General features: G+C 39.8%; 1 protein-coding gene across 3 annotated transcripts; it reads left to right on the top strand.

Moving 5' to 3' along the window:
• Window positions 1-70: 70 nt before the first annotated feature.
• On the top strand, window positions 71-27,217 carry DCLRE1A (DNA cross-link repair 1A). 3 transcript variants are annotated; one of them, XM_084635037.1, is made up of 12 exons: window positions 202-627; window positions 1,298-2,497; window positions 3,864-5,480; window positions 7,348-7,481; window positions 9,199-9,317; window positions 11,418-11,561; window positions 12,490-12,635; window positions 15,392-15,546; window positions 23,114-23,255; window positions 23,979-24,149; window positions 25,110-25,141; window positions 26,765-27,217. In XM_084635037.1, exons 2-11 carry the CDS (start codon window positions 2,020-2,022, stop codon window positions 25,127-25,129), a joined length of 3,126 nt encoding a protein of 1,041 aa, XP_084491163.1. In that variant the 5' UTR covers window positions 202-627; window positions 1,298-2,019; the 3' UTR covers window positions 25,130-25,141; window positions 26,765-27,217. The 3 variants fall into 3 exon arrangements, with proteins under 3 accessions (XP_084491162.1, XP_084491163.1, XP_084491161.1); XM_084635036.1 differs by lacking the exons at window positions 202-627; window positions 25,110-25,141; window positions 26,765-27,217 and adding an exon at window positions 71-161 and having other exon boundaries at window positions 23,979-25,063; XM_084635035.1 differs by lacking the exons at window positions 25,110-25,141; window positions 26,765-27,217 and having other exon boundaries at window positions 203-627; window positions 23,979-25,063.
• Window positions 27,218-27,897: the final 680 nt, after the last annotated feature.

Here is a 27,897-nt window from a genome sequence, read left to right on the forward strand (position 1 = left end):
AAAAAATGATGGGAGCGACCTGAAAAACTCAAAGGATTAAAACAACCTCGACTATTATTATTGAGTCCCCCTTCCCTTTGGGAGAGGCGGAAAGTGGAGCTACACAGTGGAATGGAATATGCGGCAGCGGATAGGGCGATGCTGCCGGGAGGGAGTGGAAGGTCTGTTGCGGCGGGTGTGGTAGAGGAGGGGGCTGGTCCGGGTGGGAGCGGGACGGGGATTGGCCCCTCCCGGGACAAGACCCCTGCGGCCCCGGCCCCGGCTCCGGCCCCTGTGGCAGTGGGGCGGCTGCTCCCGTAGAAGTGGGTTAAGCAGTGAGCGGAGGGGCTGTGCCCCGGGGCACCAGGCATCCCGCCATCAGGGGCGGAGGTGGATGAAGATTTATTGGGGCCCTTGGGCTCCAAGAACAGTTGGGTCCCGCACACCCTGGGGGCCCAGGGGCCCCAGAGCTGGGGGGAGGCCCAAGGGGGCCGTGCCCGCCCACTCTTTAACATGGACGTAGTAGCCTCAGGCATGCACGGTGCCGTGGTGGCATGGGCATAGTGGGGGGGGGCAGTCCCCCCCCCGTTGCAAGCCTCGGGCCAGAGGCGACAGGAGGAGCGGTGCCACACGTGGTTGCTGCCTCAGGTACAAAGCCCAGACGGCAGCTGGTGGGGGCAGCCTGCCAGCGGGAGTGGGCACAGGCACTGAGGAAGCTCAGGTGTGCAGAGGCCGCTGAGGCCAGGCCAGTAGTTGCAGAAGCTCTCCCTGCCTGTGACCTTCCTAAGGCTCCCCAGCTCCTCCTCCTAGGCCAGGCAGGACCACCTTTCCTCGCAGAGCATGTCTACAGGCTCTGGGGAGGGAGTAGGAGGCAGGACCAGAGCCCTTGCCCCTGGGTCCCATTGGCAATAGCATGCCCGGGGGGTGGGTACACAGGCCAGGGGCTGCTCTGGGGCACTCTGGCCCCTGCTCAGGACAGGTGGAGGGTCCAGGGCTCCCCACAGCAGGCCAGGCTCCCTGGGTGGCTCTTACCACTGCCTGGTTCCAGTTTCTGGCCTGGCCAGGGGGTGGGGTCTTGGAGGGAAGAGGAGGAGCAGGGCCACAGTTCCAGTGTGATGGCCTCCCCTTTCTACCCAGGTTCTGATGCTCCTGTGCAGGCCCTCAAATTGACTGAGGCCCCTGGGCCCATGTCTCATGAGCCTGGGCGTTAATCCATCATTGATTAGGGGATTTACCTTATATATACAACGATACACCCCATTCCCCCTCAGGAAAAGTAGTGTCCTGATTTTTCACACTTGCTATCTGATCATCCTAGGTGTTCCAGATCAGGGGTCTCCTCCCACTGGGTCAGTTTTTAACCCTTCCACTGAGGTGCTGGCAGTCTGAGCCCGGGGGTGCCTTTGAGGCAGAAGACTGCAAGTGTGACGTGTGAGTGGACCAAAGGCGGGGCCTAATCCAAGTCCCCTTAAAGTCAATGGAAGATTTGCCACTGACTGCAGCAGGAGTTGCATCTGCTCGATAAAGCTGCTCAATCTGTCACCTCATGCTGCTTTTTGTTCTGTGAGCACCCGCATACATATTAAAATCTCATTTGTTTTCAGGCTCCCACCTTTCAGGCCCTCAAGGCCCTGGAAGGAGTCTCTGTCAGATTTGGATTTGCAATCTCTAACCTTGCTTTCCAGAGGCTGTGGTTATCTACAGTGCTCCAGTGGAAGAAGAGTAACTGCAGCAAATGGCTTCCTCCACAAATAAGTACACCTATGATCCACTTTGATTTCATTTAACAATAGCATTAAAATACACAACCCTCCCCTGAGTTCTTTTAAAACTAGAGCTCATGGCCTTTCAGACCCATCTGTGATGGCTATCCAGTTTGCGGTCCAATGTAACATTTCAAATGGAGTTCAAGTGCCTTTCAGCTTCAGGTCGAGGGAAATTAAAAAGGAAAAGCATTAAAAGAACAATCCCCAGACTTAGGAACATTGAAATACTATTGCTTAAAGCTGAGGAAAATATTTGATTTGTTGCTATTTTGCCATGTCTGAAAATGACGGGTTGGAAGAAGATATTTGGGAGTACAAATCCGTTCGGAAACCAAAGTTATTATATCAAAATAATAATTCAGTGAACATCTCTACATCTATGCAGAAAGCAAATGATGGGAAGTGCAAATCAAAAGGAAGTGGAGGTAGGAATAATAAAAAGGTATTTGAAAACAAGGACAAGTCTAAGAAAAGCGAACAGGGACCAAGACAGAAAAGTATTCAACCACTTATAAAACCTGACCAGAACTTAAATCTATCTAAAGATGACCATATTGTGCAGTCCCAGGAAAGTGTAACTACGCCAACAAAGCGAAGCAGGACTTGTAACAAAAAACAAACCACACCAAATGCAAGGCCAGTTTATGATGGATACTGCCCAAGCTGCCAGATGCCTTTTTCTTTACTGTTAGCCCAGACACCACGGTGGCATGTTACTGAATGTTTGGACACTCAAGGATCCACTGAAAAAGGTAAGGCTCTGGTGAGGAGAAATAGCCCATTCAAATAGATTTTAAAGGTTATTCAAAGAAAGTTGCTTGAAATTTAGGTCATATTTAGTAGTATAGAACCTCACATCAGTTTGAAATCTGAGAGAATTTATAGTATGGTTGGAATGACTATTACAATGTTATTGTTTATCAGCATTATTTTCATATCAGATCTGGGGCTGTCTGATTTCTTTTTCTGAAGCATTGATAAAGATTGAAGGTCCAATCTTTAAAGGTGCTGACTCCCTCTTAGAGGTGTTGCACTCAACTCTCATTGGGTTGAAATAGGAGTTGAAGGTCTTGAGGGTATTGCTTGTTCAGCGTCTCACAGGTTTGAGATCTAAACCACTGACACTTAGGTCTGAATCCATAATGAATTTTTTGCTTCCTTCTGCCACACAGCCCCTCTTCTTGGGGTGGGGAGGAACATTGGCCCACGCTGTTTTCAGATTTTCCAGGATACTTACAAAACTTGGAAGCTGAGATCAAGATTTGAATGCTCGGTCTACCAAAGTCTGGAGATGATATACTTCAGACCTCAGTCCCAGGGCCTGTGTACTTTAGCAACCCTTTTTTGACTGGGTATGCTGTGAGAACACAAGAGATCACAGACTTATTTTGTCTGGGAGGGGTGGGACCCTCTAACATACAGTTTTATGTGATGATACCCAGTGCTTTCATGGGTCTATGGAGACCTTGTAAATCTTCCAGGAACCTAATCTGTGATTTTAATATATCTTTTTCTGTTTGAAAAACAGGAAGTACACAGCCAGGAAACTTTAACTTAAAGTAAAGGCTGCCCCTTTTCTTATATCTTTGTCTTTTATTGAAGGGATGTTTGAAGTCACTGTTGTATTATGAAAATGGAGCCCTTAGCCCTTACATTTGCCTACAATTAAAACTATAAAAAAACTATCTCCCACCTTATTTCCAGCTTTAACGTAACAGCTGTAGAATCTTGCTGTTTGGCACTGATTTATCCACTGATCCTAAAATTCTCAATGGCATTAGGTTAGTAAGACATAGACCTCAACATTTTGTGACAATGTTAAAAAAACAAAAAAAGAGAGACAACTACTGACTATTTCATAAGGTTGAACATAAAAACACTAATTCCTGTGAATAGTTCCAGTGGCATTTTTAAAAATTCATTGTATCCCAGCTGACAACTGGGAGGTGGAATGTCAGGTTAATGTGATTCAGAATAGCTCAGGCCTGGCCCTGGCCTCAGACAACTCTGTTTTTAAGGGAAAGCTCTTAACAGCTATGCCATAACATTAATATAAAATCACTGTATGTGTTTGTGCTGAAAATGCCTTTTGACAAGATATTCTGTTTGTTTCTTTAGAGTGTCCTGATGGTCTAATGTGCACTTCCACTATTCCATCGCACTACAAGCGCTATACCCATTTCATACTTGCTACAAGCAGAGCAGGGGATTATCTTGTCAGCTCTTCAACATATAGCCCAGAGAGAAAGTTCACGTGCTCTGATGCTGCTAACTCAAGCTGTTTCCCAGGCCTTGTGGATGGAACCTTGCAGTGTGAGAAATTGACCAGGAATGTAAGAAATGCCCCAAATGAGGATCATACATTGTTGATACAGAGTTCAACACAAGCAAAATCTCCAAATGTAACCAATGTAACTACTGTGTCTTCCACAAACATTCTAAAGCTCCAACAGACTCTTCCACTTACACAGTCTGCAGATGATAATGGCCAGCTTGAGTCTTTGGAGTTTCCATTTTCTCAAGGAAGCGAAGCTAGTGGAGATCTGGATAGTCAGAATGACTCAAACCAGTTAAAGCTGCTACTTCCAGAAGCTGACTTCAGTGACTGTGAAATTTCCTACTCCCCACTTAATACTGATGAGGAAAATGAAGAGGAAACAGAGGAGGAGGAGGAGGAGAAAGTAAAAAAATCACAAAAGAGATTATTTCACACCCAGAACTCTGAAGATGAGAGCACCAAAAAGGAGGAATCTAGCTGTATGTTGTGTACTAAATTGGATTGTTCTCCACTTCAGCAAGTACACAGGTATGGCTGCCTTAAAATAGGTGGTTTCATAATACAAAATGAACCTTGTGAAGTATTGAATGGACTGAGTAGTTCAGATGGTTTTGTTAAACCTGTTTCTCAGGAGCACATGAACAGCATGTTCTCTAATTCAGGAAGTGCTGCTAATCAGTTAAAACACCCACAAGGGGAACTACCTGCACAATCCTCTCTTTCCCTTAATTATGATATAACTAAGAAGGAATTTGATTGGCCAATATTCAGTGCCTCTGTTTCTAATACAGGTAATTTGGAGGTAAAAGATTTTAATGCTTGCCATTTGGATTATGCAAACTTGGCTGTGAGTGATCCATCATTGCCCTTGAAAGTCAAAGAAGAAGGTGGTAGATCTCTTCTGTCAAGGCAAAGTGAAGTTTCGAAGGAACCTAGTAATTTCCTAATCAATAGAAATAAAATGACTACTAACACAAGTGGAACTACATTATACCAGAAGAGTTCACAGCCAGTAATAGAGGAAGAAGGAAGGCTTCCTAATACAGCGGCTGTACCCCTTCCCAGTACAATCTCTCAAATGCTGCCATCTGTTTCTGTTGCAAATATGAAAGCCAAATCTATTTCAGCCAAAGAACTGAAACAAATGGACATTGGTGTTTTCTTTGGGTTAAAACCCAAAGCAAAAGAAGAGAACAAAGGAAAGAAACATTTTGGTGAGGGAACACAGGCCTCAAGTCCTGTAACTCCCATTGGAAAGAGGCCCAGACAACAAAAGAGGAAAGCTGAAGGGTCTGTGGGGGACATAGATGCAGTCACAGAAAGTTCAAATAAAAATGGAGTCTGTGTAGATACAACATCTGGTGGGAAGCGAAGTTGGAGAAAAAAATTTAGAGAATCATCTTCTACAGAAGAAGGAACAAAAAACAGAAAGTGTCCCTTTTATAAGAAGATACCAGGTGAGATGTAATTGTGACTTTTAATTGTAATAGTTGATTTTAGAACTGTCTAGTGGATATAGCTCTTTCCCATTTTAATAGGAGGCTTTTTTATTCTGTTCCATTGCAAAAACCTTTTAGGCCTCAATCCTTTAATGATTTCCACTTGGGTGGACCCCCTTTGAAGTTAGTAGGATTCAGGGCCATAGACATTTACAAGATTACAGCGGCTCATTCTATGACTGAGCAGCAATGAAAGAAGGAAATAATTTTGTAAAAATATAATCTTTTAAAGATAGTGCTAGAAGAATAAACGTTTTGACTTAAATTATGTTTTACAGGGCACGTAGCCTAAGGGGGAGATTTTTAAAAGCATCTAGGGGATTTAGGAGCACAGGTCCCATGAAAGTGAGACATGCTCCTAAATCCTGTAGGTATCTTTTCAAATCTCTCAACTAATGTTTGCCTTGTCTAATTCATCACTTGTAACTTTTACATAACTTATTTTGAAGCCATAAGAAAGGTTGGCTAATAGCCATTTATAGAACAAAATGTTTGTCACTCTTGTAATTACTTTACCATAGACCACGTATACTAATTGAGCTTCATTTTGTGTTTAAGGTATAGTATTACACTAGAATGGTATTCTCCAGTGTCAATTAGTAGCGTTCTTAAAAAATACTTTCTAAAGCTAAAGGAACAGCTCAGAATTTACCAAAATCTTTTCAAATAATTATCCAAAGTATAAGGAAGACTGATCAATAGTTTGAAAAGGTTAAACTTCACAGATTTCAGATCACCAACAGTGATCTTAGTTGTGCTTTTTGATTCTGGAATCCTGGATAAAGATACAAGGAAGATGGGAGTTGGGGTAGTAAATGTAAAATAAGCATGTAGCCTACTGTCCGTGACCTTGATCCCGCAACCTGATGCATGCAGGTAGACCCTTAAGCTTGAATGGAGCCCCATGATATCAGTTTAGTCCTGAGGATCCTCTGCATGTATCAGTCTGGAGGATCGGGCCCCATATCTACAGTATAATTGTCAGTTTCTTTGGCTGCCTATCTAGCTTTTGTTTTGAACCACATCCATTTTATTTGAAATATTTCTGAATTTATTTTCTATAATGTTTTCAAATAACTTGGAAATGTACTTTTCAAATGGTTACACCTTAATGGGTTGAATGGCATGGGAGCAATTGTATGAAATGTTTGGCAATTTTTGGAATATATAACTAAATTTAAAGAAAATGTCTACCAATAAATTTGATAGTTTTTTTACATTATTGATTTCTCATTTGCAGAGAATAGAAAAGACTCCTTACATCTGTTTTTATCATGAGAAATAATAACTCATTTCAATATATAATACCAAATCTGTGATATATAACCATCAGCAGATGGAGATTTTTTAAGAACCCAGGTCAATTGCCTGCTAATTGTAGTAACATTTAGCAAGAGTGTTATATGTATGGAACTGGCATGGTGCAAAATGGAAGTGAAATACATAATCAGTGCTTTGGGCAGCTTGCACTGTGTAAGCATTTCAGAAATGCCATTTTGAATACAAATGTCTGTTTACTCAGTTTATCAGGTATAATTGAATAGGATGGCAGATGAACGACAGGTATTTATTTGGGAGGAATATGTCGATGTTTGTATTTGAAGATTGTTTAGTTTGCTCAGTTATGACTTTAATCAGTGAAGCTATCTCTCTCCTTGCTGTTTGGATAATGTCTGCAAGCTGCATTTGTTCTCACATTCAGCAAAAAATGAGTATACTATTTTAATGCATTTTCTGCTTAAAAGAAAAGAAAATCTGACCAGTAACTGGCTGTAGCTACTCCATTCATATTATTTGACTTGCTTCTGTTGTATTTATGTTGTAGGAACTGGTTTTACAGTTGATGCATTTCAGTATGGAGAAATCGAAGGCTGCGTAGCCTATTTCCTCACTCATTTCCATTCTGATCATTATACTGGCCTAACAAAAAAATTTACATTTCCAATCTATTGTAATAAGGTAAGATTTCCTAGGGTTACTTGATAATTACCAAATCAGTATGCAACTATGAATGAAAACCAAAAGAATACAGTGTTCAGATTCTATGGATATAGAACCAGAACCTCTGCTGTGGCTGAGGAGCATTTGGCATGGCGAATTTGGGTAAAGGAACCCTTCACTCCCTCATGAGGTGATTCTGTATCAGGCTAGTATCCCAGAGGCTGCTGTAACTAGTACCGGTTGCTAACAGCCCCAAAGAGCTGTTTTAGTAGTGATGGATCAGACAGATGTAAGGAAGTCCTTATTAGATCCTCTTTCTTGAGCCAGCTGCAAGGAAGTACGTGAGGGGACTAGAGGCTCTCCCCCTACCCAGGAGTTTCTGTAACCCAGATATAGCAGATGTTCTAAGACGCTGGAGCACAGGCCAGTGTTGTAGCCATACTCTTTTATAATGCACATATTGTGCTCTGTGGCTTTGAGATTCTTCTAAATATTTACAATATAATCTAATAAAATTAAATAATAATTAGAAATTCCACAATGCTTATATCTTTAAAGAATCTTACGCACCATCCCTGTGATATAAACAAGTATAGAGATTGGCATGTGGAGGCATAAAGATGACTTTTCCTGCAGGCACGCAGAAAGTCTATTGTAGAGTCAGGAATAGAACTTAGAACTTTCTGGCTCCTAGTCTCAGGCTTTAAACACCAGAGATGCTACCTCTGTTTGTAAAGGTCCTTGCCATAACTTTAGCCATACTGTGTGGTATTTATGCTTGGGTTTTTACCTGCTGGCACTATTAGAAAAATGACTTTTTTAAAAAAAACCCTGAGCATTAAAATAGTGAACTTTGTTCCCATTAATTGTTTTTCTCTGAAATGTTTAGATGTTTTTCTTTGTCTTTCTACGTTAACTATCAGGTAAAGCACATGGGGTTGACGTGGTCTTTTTGTTTGTTGCCTCAGAGTATGTCTACACTAGAATATGTCTGTGTATATAAGGTTGACTTACAGCCACCACAGTAATTACTGCTCTGGTGCATGTCCATACTACCGTCCTTGGGTTTGTGGTGCGTGTCCTCACCAGGAGTTCTTCTACCAATCTAAGAAGGGCAGTGTGGGGAGCTGAGAGCCCGGTCTCTCACCTCTGTTGGCAGCTCCCTACAGGGAGCCCGGCTGCTCCACAGGCTCCTGGGCTCCCGGTGGACTGCCCCCCACTTCCATTTCCTGTTCCCCACTGGAAGTGGGGGAAGCCTCCTGGGGCTTCTCTCCTCCCTGCCAGGGGTCATGGGAAGCTGCCCGTGGCTTCTTGCCCCTGGAGAGCAGGATCCATCTGCCCCAGCTTTTCGGCCTGCTCCCCACTGGGAGCTGAGCAGCTTTGTCAATTTCACGTCTTGGCTCCCAGCTGGGAGGAGGGTTGGAAGCTGCCAGGGCTTCTTGCCCTGGCTCCTAGCTTGGAGCAGGGTCCATTCTCCTACCCTGAAATTGACAAGACACCAATGTAAGGGTCGCAGTGTCTACCCAGATACTGTGTCGCCCTGACTACACCGACATAAGCCTTATGCCTCTTGTGGAGGTGGAGTTATGATGTCAATGTAATAGGGTACTTACATCGGCGGGAGGAAGGCTGTAGTGTAGATACTAACATAATTAGGTCAACATAAGCTGCCGTATGTCAACCTAACTATGTAGTGTAGACCAGCCCTTAGTACTAAACTCTTTTTCTTTTTCAGATAACTGGCAACTTGGTGAAGAGTAAACTTGGAGTGCAAGAACAGTATGTCCATACATTGCCAATGGAAACAGAGTGTATAGTGAATGGAATCAAAGTGATCTTGCTTGATGCCAATCAGTATGTATCTTTGCAGCTGAATTATATACATCATTTACAAATAGTGAATGTCAAAGATAAGTTATTGTTTAGAAGTGGTTTATACTGTCATGATTTTTTGGCTTCAGTGGATCTGGAAGACTAAGGATACATTTTTTTAAAGCACTTAAGTGATTTTAAAAGTGCTTAAGTGATTTAGGAGCATAAATGTTGTTTTCAAAAGTGAGTTAGGGACATAGGAGGGTAAATCTTATTGAATGCCAATAAGACTTAGTCTTCTAAGTGCCAAAGTTACTTTTAAGAATGGGAATTAGGCTCCTTTGAAAATTTTACCCTAAAAATATTTTGTGCATTTGTAATAAGCTCATCACCAAGATATCTAGATGCTAGTGTTAGTGTGCTTTAATTTTCACATTTCTTTACAGACATTAATCCTGACTGATACTTAGAACACCTCTCTGAAGTAGGTAAGAAAATAGAAGCACAGCAAGATTTAGGACTAGGGTTTCCAAAGTCGTCCAGATTCTGAGTGTTTCGGTTTTTAGTGCCCAATGTGAGGCGTGCTGGGCCTTATTCTCAGAGATATTAAGAACTTTACAGTTTGCTGATGACAATGGGCACTTCAGATAGTGAAAATCAGGCCCACGAGGTCTCAAGCTGGACACAGAAATCATTTGACAGTTTGAAAATTTGGCTCTAAAAAGACCTGATATTGCTCCCATTGAAATCTTTGGCAAAGCTTTTATTAAATTCAGTGGTGCAGGGCCAGACCTTAACTGCCCAAGGCCATGTAGACAGTCTATGGTAATGTCTGGATTAGAATTCAGTAGCTCCTGGCTTTCAGTCCTGAGTACTGATCATTTTGCCTTTTGGCACCTTATTGGTGTATTGCATAAAAGTCCTCTCTTTTTAGTATATAAATTTAAATGCAGAATTCTGTTGCAGCTGGTTTGAATAATACTTATCTTAGGAGTTGTTTATAGTTTGAGAGATAAGATTCCGAGAAAGTCCTTTGAAAATGCTTGCTGGGAATGAAAGAAGCCTTGTAGCTTATGTAATTTGGACATTTTTCAGTTTTTCCTTTCCCCTGCATTTTAAAAGGAATATAAACTATAGGTATAAAGTTCAAGTTTTTGGAGCACTTACCATCTCTGTCTTCTAAGCTACGATCTATGGCCAGTGCTTCCTTTTTTTTTTTAAACTTTCTGTATATGACTCATGTCCAAAGTACTCTTATTTTGGCTGCCCAGGCTGAGTGTCTGCCCGACAAAACAGACTAACTTTGGTGAGGAGCTGCACTAGTTGCAATGGACTCACTGCAATCACAGCAAACAGGAAATGGTACCTACCCAACAATAAATTCTGGATGCAGAATAATGTTTAAAATCTGCAAAGAGAACTTAAAAAGCAAATATTGCACCAACTCCCACAGCACTGAAGATGGCACCTACAATTATTCAGTTTCTGCTTTTCCTAAATCATAACAATGCCTCTTCTTTCCCCAGCCTGCCATTTCCCCTTTATTTAAAATTCATATTGGACCAGAGAGACTGATAAACGTAAAAAGATGAGCTTGGAGTATCTTTTGTGCCACATGTGCTGGAAGAATGATCAACACAAAAGGCAGCCAATGCTTTATTAGTCGTTTAGGTGTAGTTGTTGTTCTCCCACAGTCCATCTAACCTAAAAATTGTAGTCTATTAATAGGACTTAAACAGGAGTTTATTTTTTTAGCTTCACTGGAATTGGAAGATGAAAGAAACTTTGCACTTAAATAGCACTTCACAACTTCAAAATCCTGTGTAGATATTAATCTTCCAACAGCACTGTGGGCAGTCATCATCCTCATTTTTCAGATGAGGAAACTGAGACACAGTTTGAGAGGTGGTTGCTTGTTTGTGGTCGCGAGACAAGTAGGTGGCATAGGTAGCATTAAAAAGCAGGAATTTCTCCGTCTTGATCTGCCGATGCGTGGGGCTGAATATCTGTAATTTACCGTGCTTTATCCCCCCTGCTGCTTGAAAGCAGTATAGTTTGTGTGGTAATGGATGTCACTTTGGAAATAAGAATATGTTGTGGGTTGTTTTTTTTTTCTTTTCTTTTTTTTTTTCCTTTTCCTAGTTGTCCAGGTGCCACAATGATCCTTTTTTGCCTTCCCAATGGAACTGTCATGCTACACACTGGGGACTTCAGGGCAGATCCTTCTATGGAGCGTTGTCCTCTTCTGATCAGTCGAAAGATTCACACCCTGTACTTGGATACTACGTAAGCTAGTATATCCTTCTTTCCTGTCCCAACAACAACTGTGTCCAATAATAGTACTTTATAGCTAAAAAAATTAATATGAGTGTTTTGATACCACTCATCAGAGCTAAGTGAGTATGTAAAGAAATAAGGTATTTGTTAAAAGGCCATTTGCATAATGTCTGTTGACTTTATACAAATAGGGATATAATAATTGTGTGTGGCATAAAGGTTTTTGCAGTATTCATTTGAGATGGCCAAATTAATCATAAGTGGTATTCAATTGTGAGTGCCATTTGTCCCTGTAAAAGTAGAGGTTTATGAAATTGAAACTGGCTTTCTATGGGTCAGGCCCTTAATGCAAGAAACAAACATTCAAACAGTGAAAGGCTGCTCAGTGTTGGGGTCAGTTGTCCAATTTTTCATTAGACCTTTTTTTGATTCATCCATGTGAAACTGTTTTTCAATACATGATGACTAATACCCAGTTGCAGTGCTTTTGTTTTCTGACCCATATTCTATTACTGTGAATGAATAATGCCTTGTATGACAATTATGTGCATGCCAAAAAATAATAGACCTATGGATGTAATTAGTATGTGACTATTTATAAAAATAGTACTCAAAAGAGGGAAAGATTTCACTAGTCATAGTGTCAGATGAGTGAATATTGGCAGTGTTCTTAAATATGCATATAGACAAGAGTGTACATTGTATAACTTAAAATGTATTTATTGAAAAAGATTAAAGTTTAATCTTAAAAAAATTACCATATGTCGCCATGATTTTTAATAAGTAAATAATAAGTTGAATTGATATTGACGAATAACTTGGCTTTCTCTTCCTTCTGTCATTGTTGTGTGCAGTTTCTGACAAAGCCTATTTATAAAGTAGGATGCCTCCTGTATTCTGTTCTGTTACATATTCATATCCAATTTCCATTTATTAGATACTGCAGTCCTGAATATACTTTTCCTTCTCAACAAGAGGTTATCCAGTTTGCTATCAACACTGCCTTTGAGACAGTAACTCTAAACCCACGTACATTGGTCGTTTGTGGAACCTATTCCATTGGAAAAGAAAAGGTCTTTCTAGGTGTGTAAATGGACATATCAAATCAAAATGAATATATGCATATCTGAATCAACGTAAAGTGAGCTTTTCCTTAAAGTATGTGTGAAGGTAGCTTAGGCTGAACAGTTAGATTTTGTGTATAGCAAAAGAAAGTATGGCTGTTAACTCACGCGATTAACTCAAAAAAATTAATCGCAATTAATTGCACTGTCAAACAATAGAATACCAACTGGAATTTTTTAACTATTTTTGAATGTTTTTCTACATTTTCAAATATATTGACTTAAATTACAACACAGAATTCAAAGTGTACAGAGCTCACGTTATATTATTTTTATTACAAATATTTGCACTGTAGAAAATGATAAACAAAAGAAATAGTATTTTTCAGTTCACCTCATATAAGTACCATAATGCAATCTCTTTATTGTGTAAGTGCAACTTAAAAAAAAAATCTACATTTGTTTTACATAACTGCACTCAAAAACCAAACAATGTAAAATTTTAGAGCCTACAAATCCACTCAGTCCTACTACTTGTCAGCCAGTTGCTAAGGCACACAAGTGTGTTTACATTTATGGGAGATAATGCTGCCAGCTTCTCATTTACAATATCATCAGAAAGTGAGAACAGGTGTTCGCATGGCACTTTTGTAGCTGGCATTGCAAGGTATTTACGTGCCAGATACGCTAAACATTCATATGTCCTTTCGTGCTTCGGCTACCATTCCAGAGGACGTGTTTCCATGCTGATTGCACTCGTTAAAAAGTAATGCGTTAATTAAATTTTGACTGAACTCCTTGCGGGGGTAATAGTATGTCTCCTGCTCTGTTTTACCTGCATTCTGCCATGTATTTCATATTATAGCAGTCTCAGATGATGACCCAGCACATGTTCATTTTAAGGACACTTACCTGCAGATCTGACAAAACAAAGGTACCAATGTGAGATTTCTAAAGATAGCTACAGCACTCGCCCCAATGTTTAAGAATCTGAAGTGCCTTCCAAAATCTGAGAGGGACAAGGTGTGGTGCATGCTTTCAGATGTCTTAAAAGTGCGACACTCGGATGCAGAAACTACAGAACCCAAACCATCAAAAAAGAAAATCAGCTTTCTGCTGGCATCTGACTCAGATGATGAAAGTGAACATGCGTCAGTCTGCACTGCTTTGGATAGTTATTGAGCAGAACCCATCATCAGCATGGACGCATATCCTCTGGAATGGCGGTTGAAGATGAAGGGACATATGAATCTTTATCGCATCTGGCACGTAAATATCTTGCAGTGCCAGCTACAACAGTGCCATGCAAACGCCTGTTGTCACTTTCAGGTGACATTGTAAACCAGAAACGGGCAGCATTATCTCCTGCAAATGTAAACTAACTTGTTTGTCTGAGTGACTGGCTGAACAAGAAGTAGGACTGAATAGACTTGTAGGCTGTAAAGTTTTACATTCTTTTATTTTTGAATGCAGTTATTTTTTTGTACATAATTCTACATTTGTAAGTTCAACTTTCATGATAAAGAGATTGCATTACAGTGCTTGTATTAGGTGAATTGAAAAATCCTATTTCTTTTGTTATTTTACAGTGCAAATACTTGTAATCAAAAATGTAAAATTAGCACTGTACACTTTGTATTCTGTGATATAATTGAAATCAGTATATTTGAAAATGTAGAAAACATCCAAAAATATTTAAATAAATGGTATTCTATTATTGTTTAACAGTGCGATTAATCACGATTAATTTTTTTAATTGCTTGACAGCCCTAAGAGAAAGTAAATTTTAAAATCTAATATTAATTTTTTTAAATGTCAGGAAGTTTTAAAAATTCAATTAAAAACTAGTTTATGATTGAAACATTCACCTGCCGTGTTTGCAAAGTTAACCAAACCATATTGTGCCATTGCATAGAATGCACAAAGTGACTACACACAGAAAGTGAAATTAAGCAATCTAATTTAACCATAGCAAGTGAAGTGCCAATAGTTTACTTTAAAAAACAAAAACAAACCAGCATCACTGGTGAGATTATAAAATTTGTTTTCAATTTTAATAATCTCAAGTGCTATTAGTAACACAGTGAAAGAAATGTAATTATTTTTAAATTTCAATTCTATTAACACTTATTTCCAAGGGCGATATTATGTATTTCCCTGTAAAATGGAAGCAAGTCATACAAATGAACTATTTATTAAAAACATTCCCAGCAGCTCACTGCTTCTTTCTGCTGTTTTCTGTCTTTAATTCAGCCTGTTGTGCCCCAGGCTTAAATCAGCACAGTGATTACCAGACTGTACTTTCGAGAGCAGAAGCCATGCAACATTCATACTTTTTAAAAGATTTTCAAAGTCATTGGTACTAGAATTTCTCTCACTGAAATTCAGGCCATCATTAACATGGGTTGTTTGTCCCTTCTTCAGAACTGTACCAGGTTCTAGTGTCTTAGAAAGAAATGTCAGTTTGCTCCCTTGAACATCAATATATTATTGAGGAGGTATGATTTGTAACCTATTAATAGACTTTTACTTCTCCTCTCTCTGCAAATAATTCTGAAGCTACTGTACAGCAATCAGTGTTTGCCAACAGTTATCACAGTTCTCCTCTATATATTTTAGAATATGAAATAGCTTTGTTGGCAAGCATGGATTTTTGTAATGATAACCAGTGAATCAGTGAGATGATCAGGAACATCTCGGAAACAACAATGGAAATCTTTATTATTTGCAAACTTTGTCTTCATTATGTCTGATCTTTTCCCTTTCACCCTACAGCAATTGCTCAAGTTCTGGGCTCTAAAGTGAGCATGTCCCAAGATAAATACAAAATGCTGCAGTGCTTGGAATCAGCAGCTGTTAATTCCCTCATCACCATGGACTGGAACAATACTTTGCTTCACCTTCTTCCCATGATGCAAATTAATTTTAGGGTAAGTGTAGAAAATATCATCTGCACCTGTTGGCTAACCTTAGCCTGGATGATATAACAGCAATAGGGTACCTTTGGTGCTTTTTGCCACCTGTCAGATCATATTTATTTAGCAATGTTTTGACATATAGCAACACATTGAAAATGAGATGCAATTAAACATTAATAACAGGCTCCAAACATAATGCACAGAAAGTGTAATTTCACTCTAATGTAGTGTTCATGGAACAAGATTAGATGAGACTTGTTCAAAGGCTTGCCATTTGTGGCCTTTTTTTGAAGTAGGTTTTATTTAATGATTGCAGGATCTCTCCTATTAACAATTAATATACTGGGACACTTAGTCCTGGCTTCTCTCTTTCCATTAATTTGTGTGTTGTAAAAAAGGACTGAAGGGGTTCTCTTCCTCAAACTTCCTCTCTTTTTAGGCAGTTAATAGAAGGGATATTGTCAACTTGACATCATCAAAAGTTTTAATCTTGTGTTTAAAAAAAAGGTCATTTCAGCTATGACACATGCCCCTGAGTCCACTGCTAGTTTTTATGGCTTTACATTCACCTTTCCTCATTTTAGACAGTTTTTCTTTCCTCTGTTGCTGTGTGGAAGACCTGCACAAACTACAGAAGGAAATGGACTATATGAGAAACAGTGAAACTGACACAGAATGTAGTTAAAAGAACATCATGATCAAACTGAAGAAGAAATAGATTCCCGTCTTTCAGTTATAAGAATATCAGGTGTTACTTGTAACAATAGTAAGTAAAAGGATTTTAGACAGAAGTGTGTTTTATTTTTTGTGAAGTTGACTTTTGTGTACAAGTTTTATACAAGGGAATCAAGTGCCATGTGTTTGTTCTGAAATGAAGCCTGAGATCATATCATAAGTATTCATAGATGATGGAAGGGATAAACATGTTTTTATTTTAGTTTTATTTTAGTTTTTAAAAGCTTCATTCCCCCTTCTTATTTAAAAGCTAGAATATTGACTCCCATAAAAAGCAGATTAAAGGTGAGTTTATAGGTTTTTGTTGATTTTACCAGAGTATGTAGGTTGAGGGGGAATGGGAAAACAGTGCATTTTTGAAATAGATTAGAAAGTGCAGAGCAACAACAGGCAATCAGCACAACAGGGAGGAGCTCTCTATTTGTTGTATGCTAATTGAGATACATTGCACCCTTTAATTGTATGAGAAGTTGGTAAATTCTACATTACACCTTAATGTTAGTGTACAGGTATTAAGTTATGTTGACTGAATCTCAGGAAATTTCCATGTCATGAAAGATGCATAGTGTGTAGGCAAATATGTCTAGCCTTTAAACAGGACAATACTAAAAAAGAAATAAAAACAGAACAATTGGACCATGTTTAAAGGTGACCTAAAACAAAGAGGAAGTGATGAGGATGCTAATCTGGGTTCGGTTCCTTGCTCTGCCACAGACTACCAGTGTGGGTGGGAGGGATAGCTTAGTGGTTTGAGCATTGGCCTGCTAAACCCAGGGTTGTGAGTTCAATCCTTGAGGGGGCCATTAGGGATCTGGGGCAAAAATTGGGGATTGGTCCTGCTTTGAGCAGGGGGTTGGACTAGATGACCTCCTGAGGTCCCTTCCAACCCTGATATTCTATGACTTAGTCTCTCTCTGCCTCATTCTCTATCTGTAACATGATGATACTGTTGTCAGACCTCAGAGGGGTGTTGTAAGAATAACTACATTAAGACTGAGGTGTTCAAGCTCCAGGGATGGGGGCCATATAAGTTGACTTAAGTAGATAGATAGAAACATATGTAGTGCGATAAGTCAGAGGATCTCAACTGGGGGTCTGTGGTCCTTTGGGGGGATGTGAGCAGGTTGCTGGGGGTCCGCCAAAATAAACTAGAGAGCAGGGCCAGCATTGGGGTCGCTGGGGCCCATGCAGAAAGCCGAAGTCTGAGCCCCTCCACCCAGGGCTGAAGCTGAAGTCCGAGCAACTTAGCTTCATGGGGCCCCCTGTGGTGTGGGGTGCTGGGCAATTACCCTGTTTACTACCCCCCACTGGTGGCCCTGGAGCAGAAAAACAGTTGTTGTGGCACAGGTGGGTCATGAAGTTTTTATTGCCTTTTGGGGGTGCTTCAGAAAGCAAAAGGTTGAGAACCCCTGCTGTAAATTACACTGTGGGGCAGAGGGGAAAGGCCTGGGCTGTACAGGAAAGACAACCAACCAGAAAGTGTAAGAAAAAATGTGTTGAGGGAGAATCTTTTTCACCATCCTTTCTAGATGCTCTTCCTGCTAAAATCCCATCCTTCTGTCCCTTTAGTATGTAAGTTACAGACATGTAATTTTACCATTTCTGTCACCTCAGTGTGGCCTCCAGTTACCATTATGAGGATTACTTTGCCCCCCAAAAAAGAACCATCTAGATCTGCCAGTGTGATAAGTTTTCAGTGAAGCCAATAGCTGGAGTCTGTGTCCGGGTGCCAGTGATGTCATTAAGATGTATGGAGATCACAAACTCATTTGAACAGGTGTTCAATGCTTATGGATGAGCCCATGCAGCATTAACCTGGTGTCTGTTTAGTAAATGTGTGAAAATCAAAAGAACAATATTATAACAATAAATCAGCTAGTATCTGGCAGTCTGTTTTTTGGATTAAGGAATAATAAATAATATGAGTCATTTTTATACAGTATACATTTCTTTACCCAGGTGGTTCTTCCCTCTTTTATTATTTCATGCTCAGCTGAGCAACCTTTGTCATGAATTGCAGACTCGTTACCTGGGAAATCTGGCTACTTGTATGCCCTCATTACTGTCATTTTACAGTCATGTACAACAGATAGAAACACATGTAAACCATACTGTCATTTTAATCAATTTTATCTTTGAACCCATAATGTGAGTTATAGAAATATTATCCCAGTTTTACGTATGGGGAACTGAGAAACAGTTAATTTGCCTAAGATCACACAGGAATTCTCTGACTGAGATGTGAATTGAACACTGGTCTCTGGAGTCCCAATCCAGTCCAGTGCCCTATCCACTAGTCCATCCTATATCAAGATTTCTGGGTCTGCCCCATATCTTGTTTTGATATGCATTTTGTTCAATCCCTAGCCCTATTTAGGGACCAGTCCTGATATTGTTCCTCAGCCCCATTGGTTTCTGATAACTAACGCTTTGTGCTAGCTCAGAAACCTGCAAAGTCTATGAAGTCACTAGGGAAATTTGTCTCAGTCAGGAGCTCAGGTTCAGCATTTAATTTATGTTTTGAATCCATCTGTGATCTCAAACATCAGGTGGCTTTTAAGAGATGCATAACATTATTATTATTTATTATGTATTGCAGCAGTGCCTAGAAGCCCCAGTTATGTGCCAGGGCCCCATTGTGCTAGGCACTGTACAGACACATAACAAAAAAACTGTTCTGGCTGCAAAGAGGTTAGTCTTGTCAATTTTAAGGATTGTGCTGCAGTTCTTCTCACTTAGACGGCTAATGCCTCCCCAATAACCTGCTTCCAGGTAAAGAACTGAAAAAGAAGCTCTAAAAATTAAACAGGCTTTTCATGATTGAAGGTTAGGTTAAGGTGATAGCTGATGGTAAAATTGTGCATTTCTGAAGAACACTTCTGAGGTTCCCTGGATCAAAGCTGGATGTCTTTGGCTTTTATTTCCACTCAATCAAGTCAGATTTTGCCTTTTCTCAAACAGTGAATATTTTAAAACTTGCCTGGAACAAAGTTATCCATGAGATGGTACCTGGAGTGGGTTAACAAAAATGAGTTCAGTGTTATGAAAGAGTCTTGCATTCCGTGACTTCCTTCTTCACTCACAGGTCTTCTGAAGCAATCATAGGCACATTCACTTCCTTCCAGAATGCCAGTCTTCTAGTAGACTTCTACAGATATACTAGGAAACATACTTTCTTTTAAATATAATTGTAGGGATAACTGATTATTTCTTTTTGATAAATATTCTGATATTTTGTAGCTGCACTTTCAGTCATACAGACTCATGCTCTCTTCACTTTATTCCTCACAGCCCCTTTTTCTAACCTCAAATTGCTTCCTAGTGTTTTTGTTTTCTCTTGTACATCTTACCTTTTTATTCACTCTCCCTGATTCCAAAACTAAAGTAGCAGAAGCATGTGTTGTGATTTTTTTTTTTTAACTTTTGTACATCTGCTTAATTCCAGATTTCAATTTATTTGGCCTCTGCGCCTTCATCCCATGTTGATTTCCAAGAGCAAAATCAAAAAAGGTTCTTTTTTTTTCATTTTGGAAGAAGCTACTTAATTATTTGCCAATATGTAGTTTAGCTCTCCATGTATGGTTTATAGGTGCTACGTTGATTCAGCAGAGAACCTCACTCATCTAAAGACACTTGGCTAATTATAAAAACCAAAGAAATCGCTCTCCTTTTCTCCTAAATAGTGACCAGAGTTTAAAGATTTTTTTAATATCAGCATCTTCAGCCTAGACCTGAAGCAGACAAATATCACTACTCTAAGATTCTGTACTAGTTATGATTATGACCTAATAATAATAGGTCAAGTGGCAGGACTAAGGATCAAAGTAGACTTCTGTGGCTCCAGTGAATCCCAAGCATATCCCTGCCATACTCCCTCCCTTGGGCTCCATGCTTGTTAGCTAAGTTCTGTGCTGTGCAGAGGGTGTGTATCCTTCTCCCTACCTGGGTCCATTCTTCTTTGTACAGTCAATCTGCACTAATGACTATTACAGCATTGAAGGTGGGGGCTGTAACTGCCCCAGTAGAGTGTATATAGAACTTTATGTCTACAAAAGCTTTACATACGTTGAATAACAGTTCTCACAAAAACCCCCAAGCTAGACCAGGAAGGGCAAGTCACATTGCATCAAAGACTGTACCAAAGAAACAAATCTAAACCTGGAAGCAAGCACACCCTTTTTGCCCTATAAATAGCATCCCTGCTTGTTATCCAAGTCAAAGAGTGGAATTCAAATCAATATTCTCTACCTGCAGTTGTTACAGTTACGACTGCTTTCAGCCTGGTACTGGATGAGTGTGGTCAATATTAACTAGTAATTTTGCAACATTTTCTTGAGACCAGTAAAGGAATCAAAGTAAGATATTAAAATACAACTATTTTACAGACATTCTATCAAGTGGAAGCAAGATGTAGGGCTACAGGTTCACATTACGGATGTCCTTTTTCCAAATCCTTTACTATGCAAAGCTTTGTTTTTGAAAGCATAGGAAGAATAAAATAGATTAATTGCTCCAGTAATGCAAATGGATTTGCTGTGTGAAAAGAAAGGGCAAACGGTAATTCAAAGAGACTGGTTACTTCAATGGAATGCTTAGTTTTACTACAAAAAAATGCTGGGGTCATTTAAATACTTATGAATATCTGCTCTTGAATAAGCAAGCTGCACGGAAGTGTTGTTGGGGCTGATTGTAAATTAACCATTTAATCATGTTTGAGCCTTCTCATACCATATGGGATCCATTTGCTCATGCTGCTGCTGACTTCAGCAAAATAGTAGATAACAGGCTGTCATGGTGATCGAAGGAGGTTGATTGAGTAATGAATTATATTTTCTATTTTAAAAGGATGAAGGTTTTGGGGCCGTATTGACTGAGGGTCTGAGGAATTTTAAAAAAGCAGTATGAATATGTTCCTTGTTTAACTCTTTATGAAGAAGCTCTGAAGTTCGCCATGTTCTTGTACGAAGGAAGCCTTTTTCCCCCTAAAAATACTAACATTAAAAGAATTCCCCTTGAATCACACAAACATCTGTTTGTATCAGTGAAATCATGAGACTTTTTCCATTTAAATTCATAGTGGAAGAATTTCAAGGAGTACAAGCTTTCCAGGGCAAGGACTGTGTCTTTATATTCTATATATTTTATATGTTCTATTCATGACTTACCACAATGGGGTGCGACTATAATATACAAGCATTAGGGTGGGATTTTCAGAAGAGTCTAAGGATATGCCTACGCGGCAGTTAAAAACCCACAGCTGCCCTGTACCAGCTGATTTAGGCTCATGGACTTGGGCTAAGGGGCTGTTTAATTGCAGGGTAAACATTTGGGCTGGAGCCCAGGCTCTAGGACCCAGCGAGGTAGGAAGATCCCAGAGCTTGGGCTGCAGCCTGAGCTCAAACATCTACAACACCATTAAACAGCCCCTTTGTCTAAGCCCCAGGAGCCCACGTCAGCTAGCACAGGCAAGCCGTGGGTATCTTATTGCAGTGTGGACATAACCTACGTGATTTAGAAGCACATTTGACTTTGTCAGACTGAAAATCCCACCCTTAAAAATTAACAGTATGTACCTGATTAATAAACTCGTAACAAAATCTGAGAGCAGGCTAATCTCATAATTGTTCTACTGAATTTTAGTTCATCTCATAATTGTCCTACTAGAACGGCATGTACTGTCCTTGGTTTTTATTAAGACAGGAGGGGCAAGTATAATGCATGTGTCTTATCTTATGAAGAGTGCAGTACGAAATGTCAATCTCCTTAAAAACGAATCATGATGGGCAGATATAGTCCTTTTAGGCTTATGATTGCCATCTTAATGAAACCTAACCTTTTCCACTGTACTAGGTAAATGGAGTCTTTGAAGAATGGCCGTAGCTCCCATTACTGAATAAAGAATGTACTTATTTATTTATGGTCCTTTATTTTCAAATGTGCCTGTCTTGGTAGTTGTGAATATTGCTGTCGAGTGTATACTGGAACCATGGTGCTGCTGGTGGCAGCATTTCACTTCCCTTTCCCCAAACTCTGCAGCGTCTGCTGGTTCAGTTGGTGCTAAATCACAGTTATTCTCTTTTCTTTCAAGCAGTCATTATTTATCTTGTAAAAAGAAAAGGAGTACTTGTGGCACCTTCTTCTTCCTGCTCCTGGCTTGTTGTTAACTGTTCTGAAATCGAAAATCTTGTAGGGCTTTCAGATGGACACGGTGGATATCTACAGTACACAAGTGAAACTGATTTCCTATTTCTGACTTCTCTTTATGCTAATGTAGGATTGAAGATTCCTTACACTTCTTCCTCTCCCTCTTTTACCCTTATTCCTTTGCTAACCCATAAACAAAATTGAAGGCTGCCTCAGGCAAATTATGCGAGTTTCAGGTCAGATCTTTGGAATCAATTGAGTTAAAAGAAGAGAAACTATTCCCTCAGGTCATGTTCAGTTTGGTTTTTGGAAGCATGGTCTAGTGGTCTGAGAAGGGAGGCTCTATACATATCACAGGAAGTGATTTGCTGTGTTGTTTTTTGTGGGTCACTTTCTCTCTCTGAGCATCAGCGTTCCCATCTGTAATATGGAGCTAATAATATTTGTTTGTATTTGTAGAGCATTTTGAGGTCCTTAGCTGAAAAGTGCTATTTAAGTGTAAAGTATTGATCATAACTGTTTTCTAGCCAGCTGGCATTTAAAACAAAAAAAGGGAAAGTGCCTATTAAAGTGTTGTACAGAAATATAGTTTAATCTCCAATGTCTCCCTCTCCAAACCCCAAACCTTTTAGACTATTGGATCATTGTGATTGTGGTGTTGTTTAACAGCCTTTATGAATGTGCTGTCTTTTATTAACAGGGCTTGCAAAACCACTTAAGCAAGTTCTCAGAGAAGTTTGACCAAGTTCTGGCTTTCAGGCCCACTGGATGGACATACTCCGATTCGTGTCACGCTCTGGCAGATATCAAACCTCAGACCAGGGGAAAGATCACCATATATGGTACAAGCATTATAAATGGCTCAGTACATTTAATTCTGTGTGGATTGTTTGTATACATTTTATTCTAGCACCTCTTACTGTTCATCATATTATCTACTTATTGGTATCACTTCTGTTAAGAAGCTGAGCAGATAAATGTCTCCAGGATAAGTCTAAGAATTGACCAGTCTGGAACACTGTAAATGCAGATTTTAAATACTGTTTCCTTTAGTGCCCCTCTTTCAAAAAACAGTTTGATCTGATGCTTTAAGACAAACACAGACTCCATGGGTAAAATGCTATTCCCATTGAACTCAATAGGAGTTTTGCCAGGGATTTCAACAGAGCCAGGATTTCCTTCCATATGTGGTTTCATGTGAAAGACCCTGTGCCTGCTGCAGAGCTTCCATAGGTACCAGCCTGTTTCTTCTGTTCTTATTGGTGCAGTCTCTGGCAAACAATTTATGGATGGAGTTAAATCTCCTAGAAAATCTCTCCTCTCGTCACTCAACAAAGTAGCTGGGGTCACTGAATTTGCACTAATGATTGACACTGTAGATTGATCCTAGTTAATCCTTCCAATAATGAAGTCTGGATTTTTACTTGATCCTTGGAGTAAAGTTTAAATCTCCATTTAATTAAAATATTCTTTTTAAGTATTTCTTTGTTTCTTGCAAAAATATTTTTAGTAAGACTTACAGCTAAGCAGACTGCCTGAGGTATCTTTGCATTGTTTTGCTACAGGGATTCCTTACAGTGAACACAGCAGTTACCTAGAAATGAAACGATTTGTCCAGTGGCTGAAGCCACAGAAAATCATTCCCACTGTAAATGTTGGTGACTGGAGAGCCAGAAACATGATGGAAAAGCATTTTAGAGACTGGAAGATGGAGCCTACTGAGCTGAGGGAAGAATGTACGTTCCAAAGCATGTGTGCCGGGGGAGGGATTGAACTACCCAGGAATTTTATCTAGCCTTCCTTTTTCTATGAAGCCTCGTTTGAGAAGAAACAAGCTGCCATTGTCCTGCAAGAGAGAGTACGGTCAGATTCTCCCACAAGTGGGCCTAACTTTCCTGTTTAACCATTAGCCTATTTTCTCCTAGCTTATACTTTCAAAAAAATGGCAAATGTGTCTTTCAGGTTATTTTGGAAAATTATTCAGTGTATTTGCTTTCCACAAAACTATCCAGTAAAACACTTAAGCACTTTCATAAGTTTAAGCACCTGAATAGTCCCACTGACTTCACTGGGACTGCTCAGATGCTTAAAGTTAGGCACATGCTGAAGTGCTGGATACCAGCCTAAGTTTCACTCCTCTTTGCCATCTTTTGCTTGCATGATATGGCTTTAGGATGTTGCAGAGCTCAACGAAAGAAATGGAACCATGATTATTACCAGTGTGTCAGAATTATACATTCTTTCTGATATCGGTCTAATGTCCAGATGTATGACATTGGCCTTTAAAATGGGGAACAGATCATCCCAACAGGTACGAGAGGACATTTGAATTAACATGGTATTAAATCATTTAAAAGGAGGTGGAGATTTCAGTACCAGATCAAGCATTTCTGAGAAATGACTGTAATGAATGAGGGGATGACATCCGTTTATGTGGCACAATGTAAATTCAGAGAGCAGGTTGTTGCATTGTGAGGCAGAGCTAAGGGTTATAACGCTAATGTTTTCACATATCTGCAAACTTTACACCATAACAGAGGACCAATTTGGGCTGCTAGCAATTAGGCACTTTGTAGAATAATGAATGTTTATAAGGATATTCCCACCCTTGTGTATTTTAACATTCAGTATATGAACATTTTTATAAATCTGTTTTAAATAAAGAATCTAAATTAAGCCTGTTGTTTTTTCTTCAGATAAAGACCTTCACAATTAAGAGGAAGTGAATGTGAGTACATGTTGCAAGGCCAGCCTAACAAGCCGCCTAAATTCAGAATGCCCATTAAAGACACTGTGTGTTACACATGTGCCCTGGGCATGCAAGATTTGTTCCGTACCCTGGGTCATGCAAACATTTATGTACATTTTTAAGCATGCATTTGGTCCCACTGAAGTCCATGAAACTTCTCAGGTGTTTAAAATGAAGCCATGTGCATATTTGCAAGATCAGGTCCTAAGTCTGCACATATAGGCGGGTCTGTCCTCTGCCCCACAGAACGAAGGGAAGCAAATACTAGGAGGTGGCAGTAGCAATATAGGTTTTGCCTGCTGTGCTGTTTTTCCTGAATCCTGCACCATGCTCACATAGTTTAAGAAAGTGACTGTGGGCTTCCACACCAGTATTTTAATTTAAACATCAGAATAAGATCTCATTTCAGGAAAATATATCTAGAAGAAACAACAACAAAAAGCATCATTTATGAAAAATAATCCAGAAAGGTGGTGGATTTTCTTGGGGAAAACATTTCTTTACTGATCTTTGTAAAGATAATCAGACACTTTCCTATAGTAGTGAGCTCTGTGATTTTGATGAGCAAATAGTCTCATAGTTCTCTTTCTCAGGGAAATAATATTCCCGTATACGTCTTTTTGTTGAAAAAAGATCTTGGCTACATTACAAATTTTTCAACTAGAAGCAATTACATTTAGATGTACTGGAATGTAGCAGTCAGTTACGTAATTGTATCTACATTAAGCAACTCAAAAATCTGAGATTCTGTCAGGTTTTTACTTTAACCAGTGTTTAGCATTCAGGATTAACCTCAATTAATTGTGAGAATTTCTCTCATCACAAGAGCTACTTAATACCACTGATTAGTAAAGCTTTGTACAGGCATCAGTCCCTGGATTAGGCTAGGCTGCGTTCAGCACAGGAGTGGGAGTCATGAAAGGTGGTTTTCATGCTTCACCCTGATATTGGGGCTGATTTGGTCCCTGACATAACATAGAGCAGCCTCAGAACTTCTCTAATTAGTGTTGGCTGCCAACAGCCCTTAAGCAGATGCTCCACCAACCCAGGAATGACCAGAGCACAGTTTCGCTCTGGCCAGGCTCCCTTCCTTCTGAACATACCCCCTACACCTGGGCTAGAAGCAATGCAAATCGGAGACTGAACTGACACACACAGTTTACTGGGACCTTGTTCGGGCGCGGGAGGGATGTGCTAGGGAGTGGGGCCATGGCTGCAGCACATGAGAGAGAGCTGCCCTAAGTTACACCAGGGCTTTTTGAGCCCTTGGAGCAGCCCAGAATTAGAATGACACAAAGATGGGTTAAAGCTGCTTTTGTCCTCTTCCTCTGGGCTGCACCTAATCTGCTCCCCATCCTGGAGGTGTGGAAGAGAATCTCACCCCCCCGGCGTTGAGATGGTCAGCTATTTGGGGTAGGGATGGTCATCTTATGCTATGCGTTCACAATTACTAGATGAGGTGGACTCTATTGTACTACAAATAATGTGAAGCTATTTAAAATCCAAGCCGCATTTCTCATCAGATTTTTCAATTTGTATATTTTCCAGTGACACTGTGTAAGTAGATAAAAGTATGTTTTAAATTGTATGTTTTGAGTACAGGAAGGAAACAAGAAGATATTGGCTGTGAGCAGACAAGACTTTCTGTAGCAAACAATGAGAGAGAATTTTGTACCAAAGGGTAGGTGAACAAAATTAATTGTAAGCGAAAACTGCTCAAGCACACAGCATATGTACAGTGTGGTAATCATACTGAAAGCCAAAGCCTAATTCACAAGTTTACTTCCATAATTCTGTCGTCATGGACAGATGTCCCAGGAGTGCACACTTGATGACATTATAGCCTTGTAATTCAGTTGCTTATAATTTACTGTGTTTAATAAGGAACCAAATGTTAGAACTAACTTTCATTATAAATAGCGTATTCACAACACCTTTTCACACTGGCTCTTCAGTGTACTGCATGCTATTAGAATTTACTCCCTCTGTGGGTATCGAATGGCTTCTGTTGCCCAGAATAAAGGATTTTAAAAGGCTCTTTGAAACTAACCACAAAAATTATATATCTTGGAAAACACTCGTTGACATAGGCATTAGCTGATGTGATCCACTTGTGGTTTTCAGCCAGTTAATTCTGTTCTGATTTGGAACAGATGCTGATATTTTCTTCAATCTATAAAGCATTTCTGTATTGGATTCCTCTCTTGTCAATATGTATCCGGGTCTGTTTTCACTTGCATACTGTCCCGTAGGTGCCCTCTATCTGCACTCATTCCTCTATCTTTCTGGTTTATATTTGCACTTCTGCCAACCCTTTTTCAAATGTGGCCCTCAACTCTTCAACATTTCATCCACCTTTGTATTTAACAGCATTCCATTTTCCCCTTTTACTTGGCCTTATTCTGGTGGAAAAAATGACTGTTGAGAGGCCAAGCTCAGGAAGAAATTAGTCTTTTTATTCACCTTATTGTAAAGAGAGAGACGATTAATAACAGGAAGTGGCTTCTTAGATTACCAGGCAGGACATATAAGCAGCTGTGGAAAGTCATTTAACTAAACAAGAATATTGTGGAAAGATTTGTAGAAAGACCCAACCTCTACCATTCTCTTTTCTAGATTGTTCCCATGGAAAGGTTGCTGATCACAACAGATCAAACCTGATGTGCCTAAATGTATGATGAAACTTATTTTTGAGGTTGCACAGGCTTAACTAATTGGAACTTAAGGTATGTCTA

Source organism: Lepidochelys olivacea (genome assembly GCF_965140295.1).
Source record: "Lepidochelys olivacea isolate rLepOli2 genome assembly, chromosome: 7".
Taxonomy (NCBI): domain Eukaryota; kingdom Metazoa; phylum Chordata; order Testudines; family Cheloniidae; genus Lepidochelys; species Lepidochelys olivacea.

Coding starts and splice junctions, on each gene's coding strand:
- DCLRE1A (XM_084635036.1), top strand. CDS start 2,020: ATGTCTGAAAATGACGGGTTGGAAGAAGATATTTGGGAGTACAAATCC. Junction 9,318..11,417: donor ATCTTGCTTGATGCCAATCA/GTATGTATCTTT, acceptor TCCTTTTCCTAG/TTGTCCAGGTGCCACAATGA. Junction 12,636..15,391: donor AAAAGAAAAGGTCTTTCTAG/GTGTGTAAATGG, acceptor TTCACCCTACAG/CAATTGCTCAAGTTCTGGGC.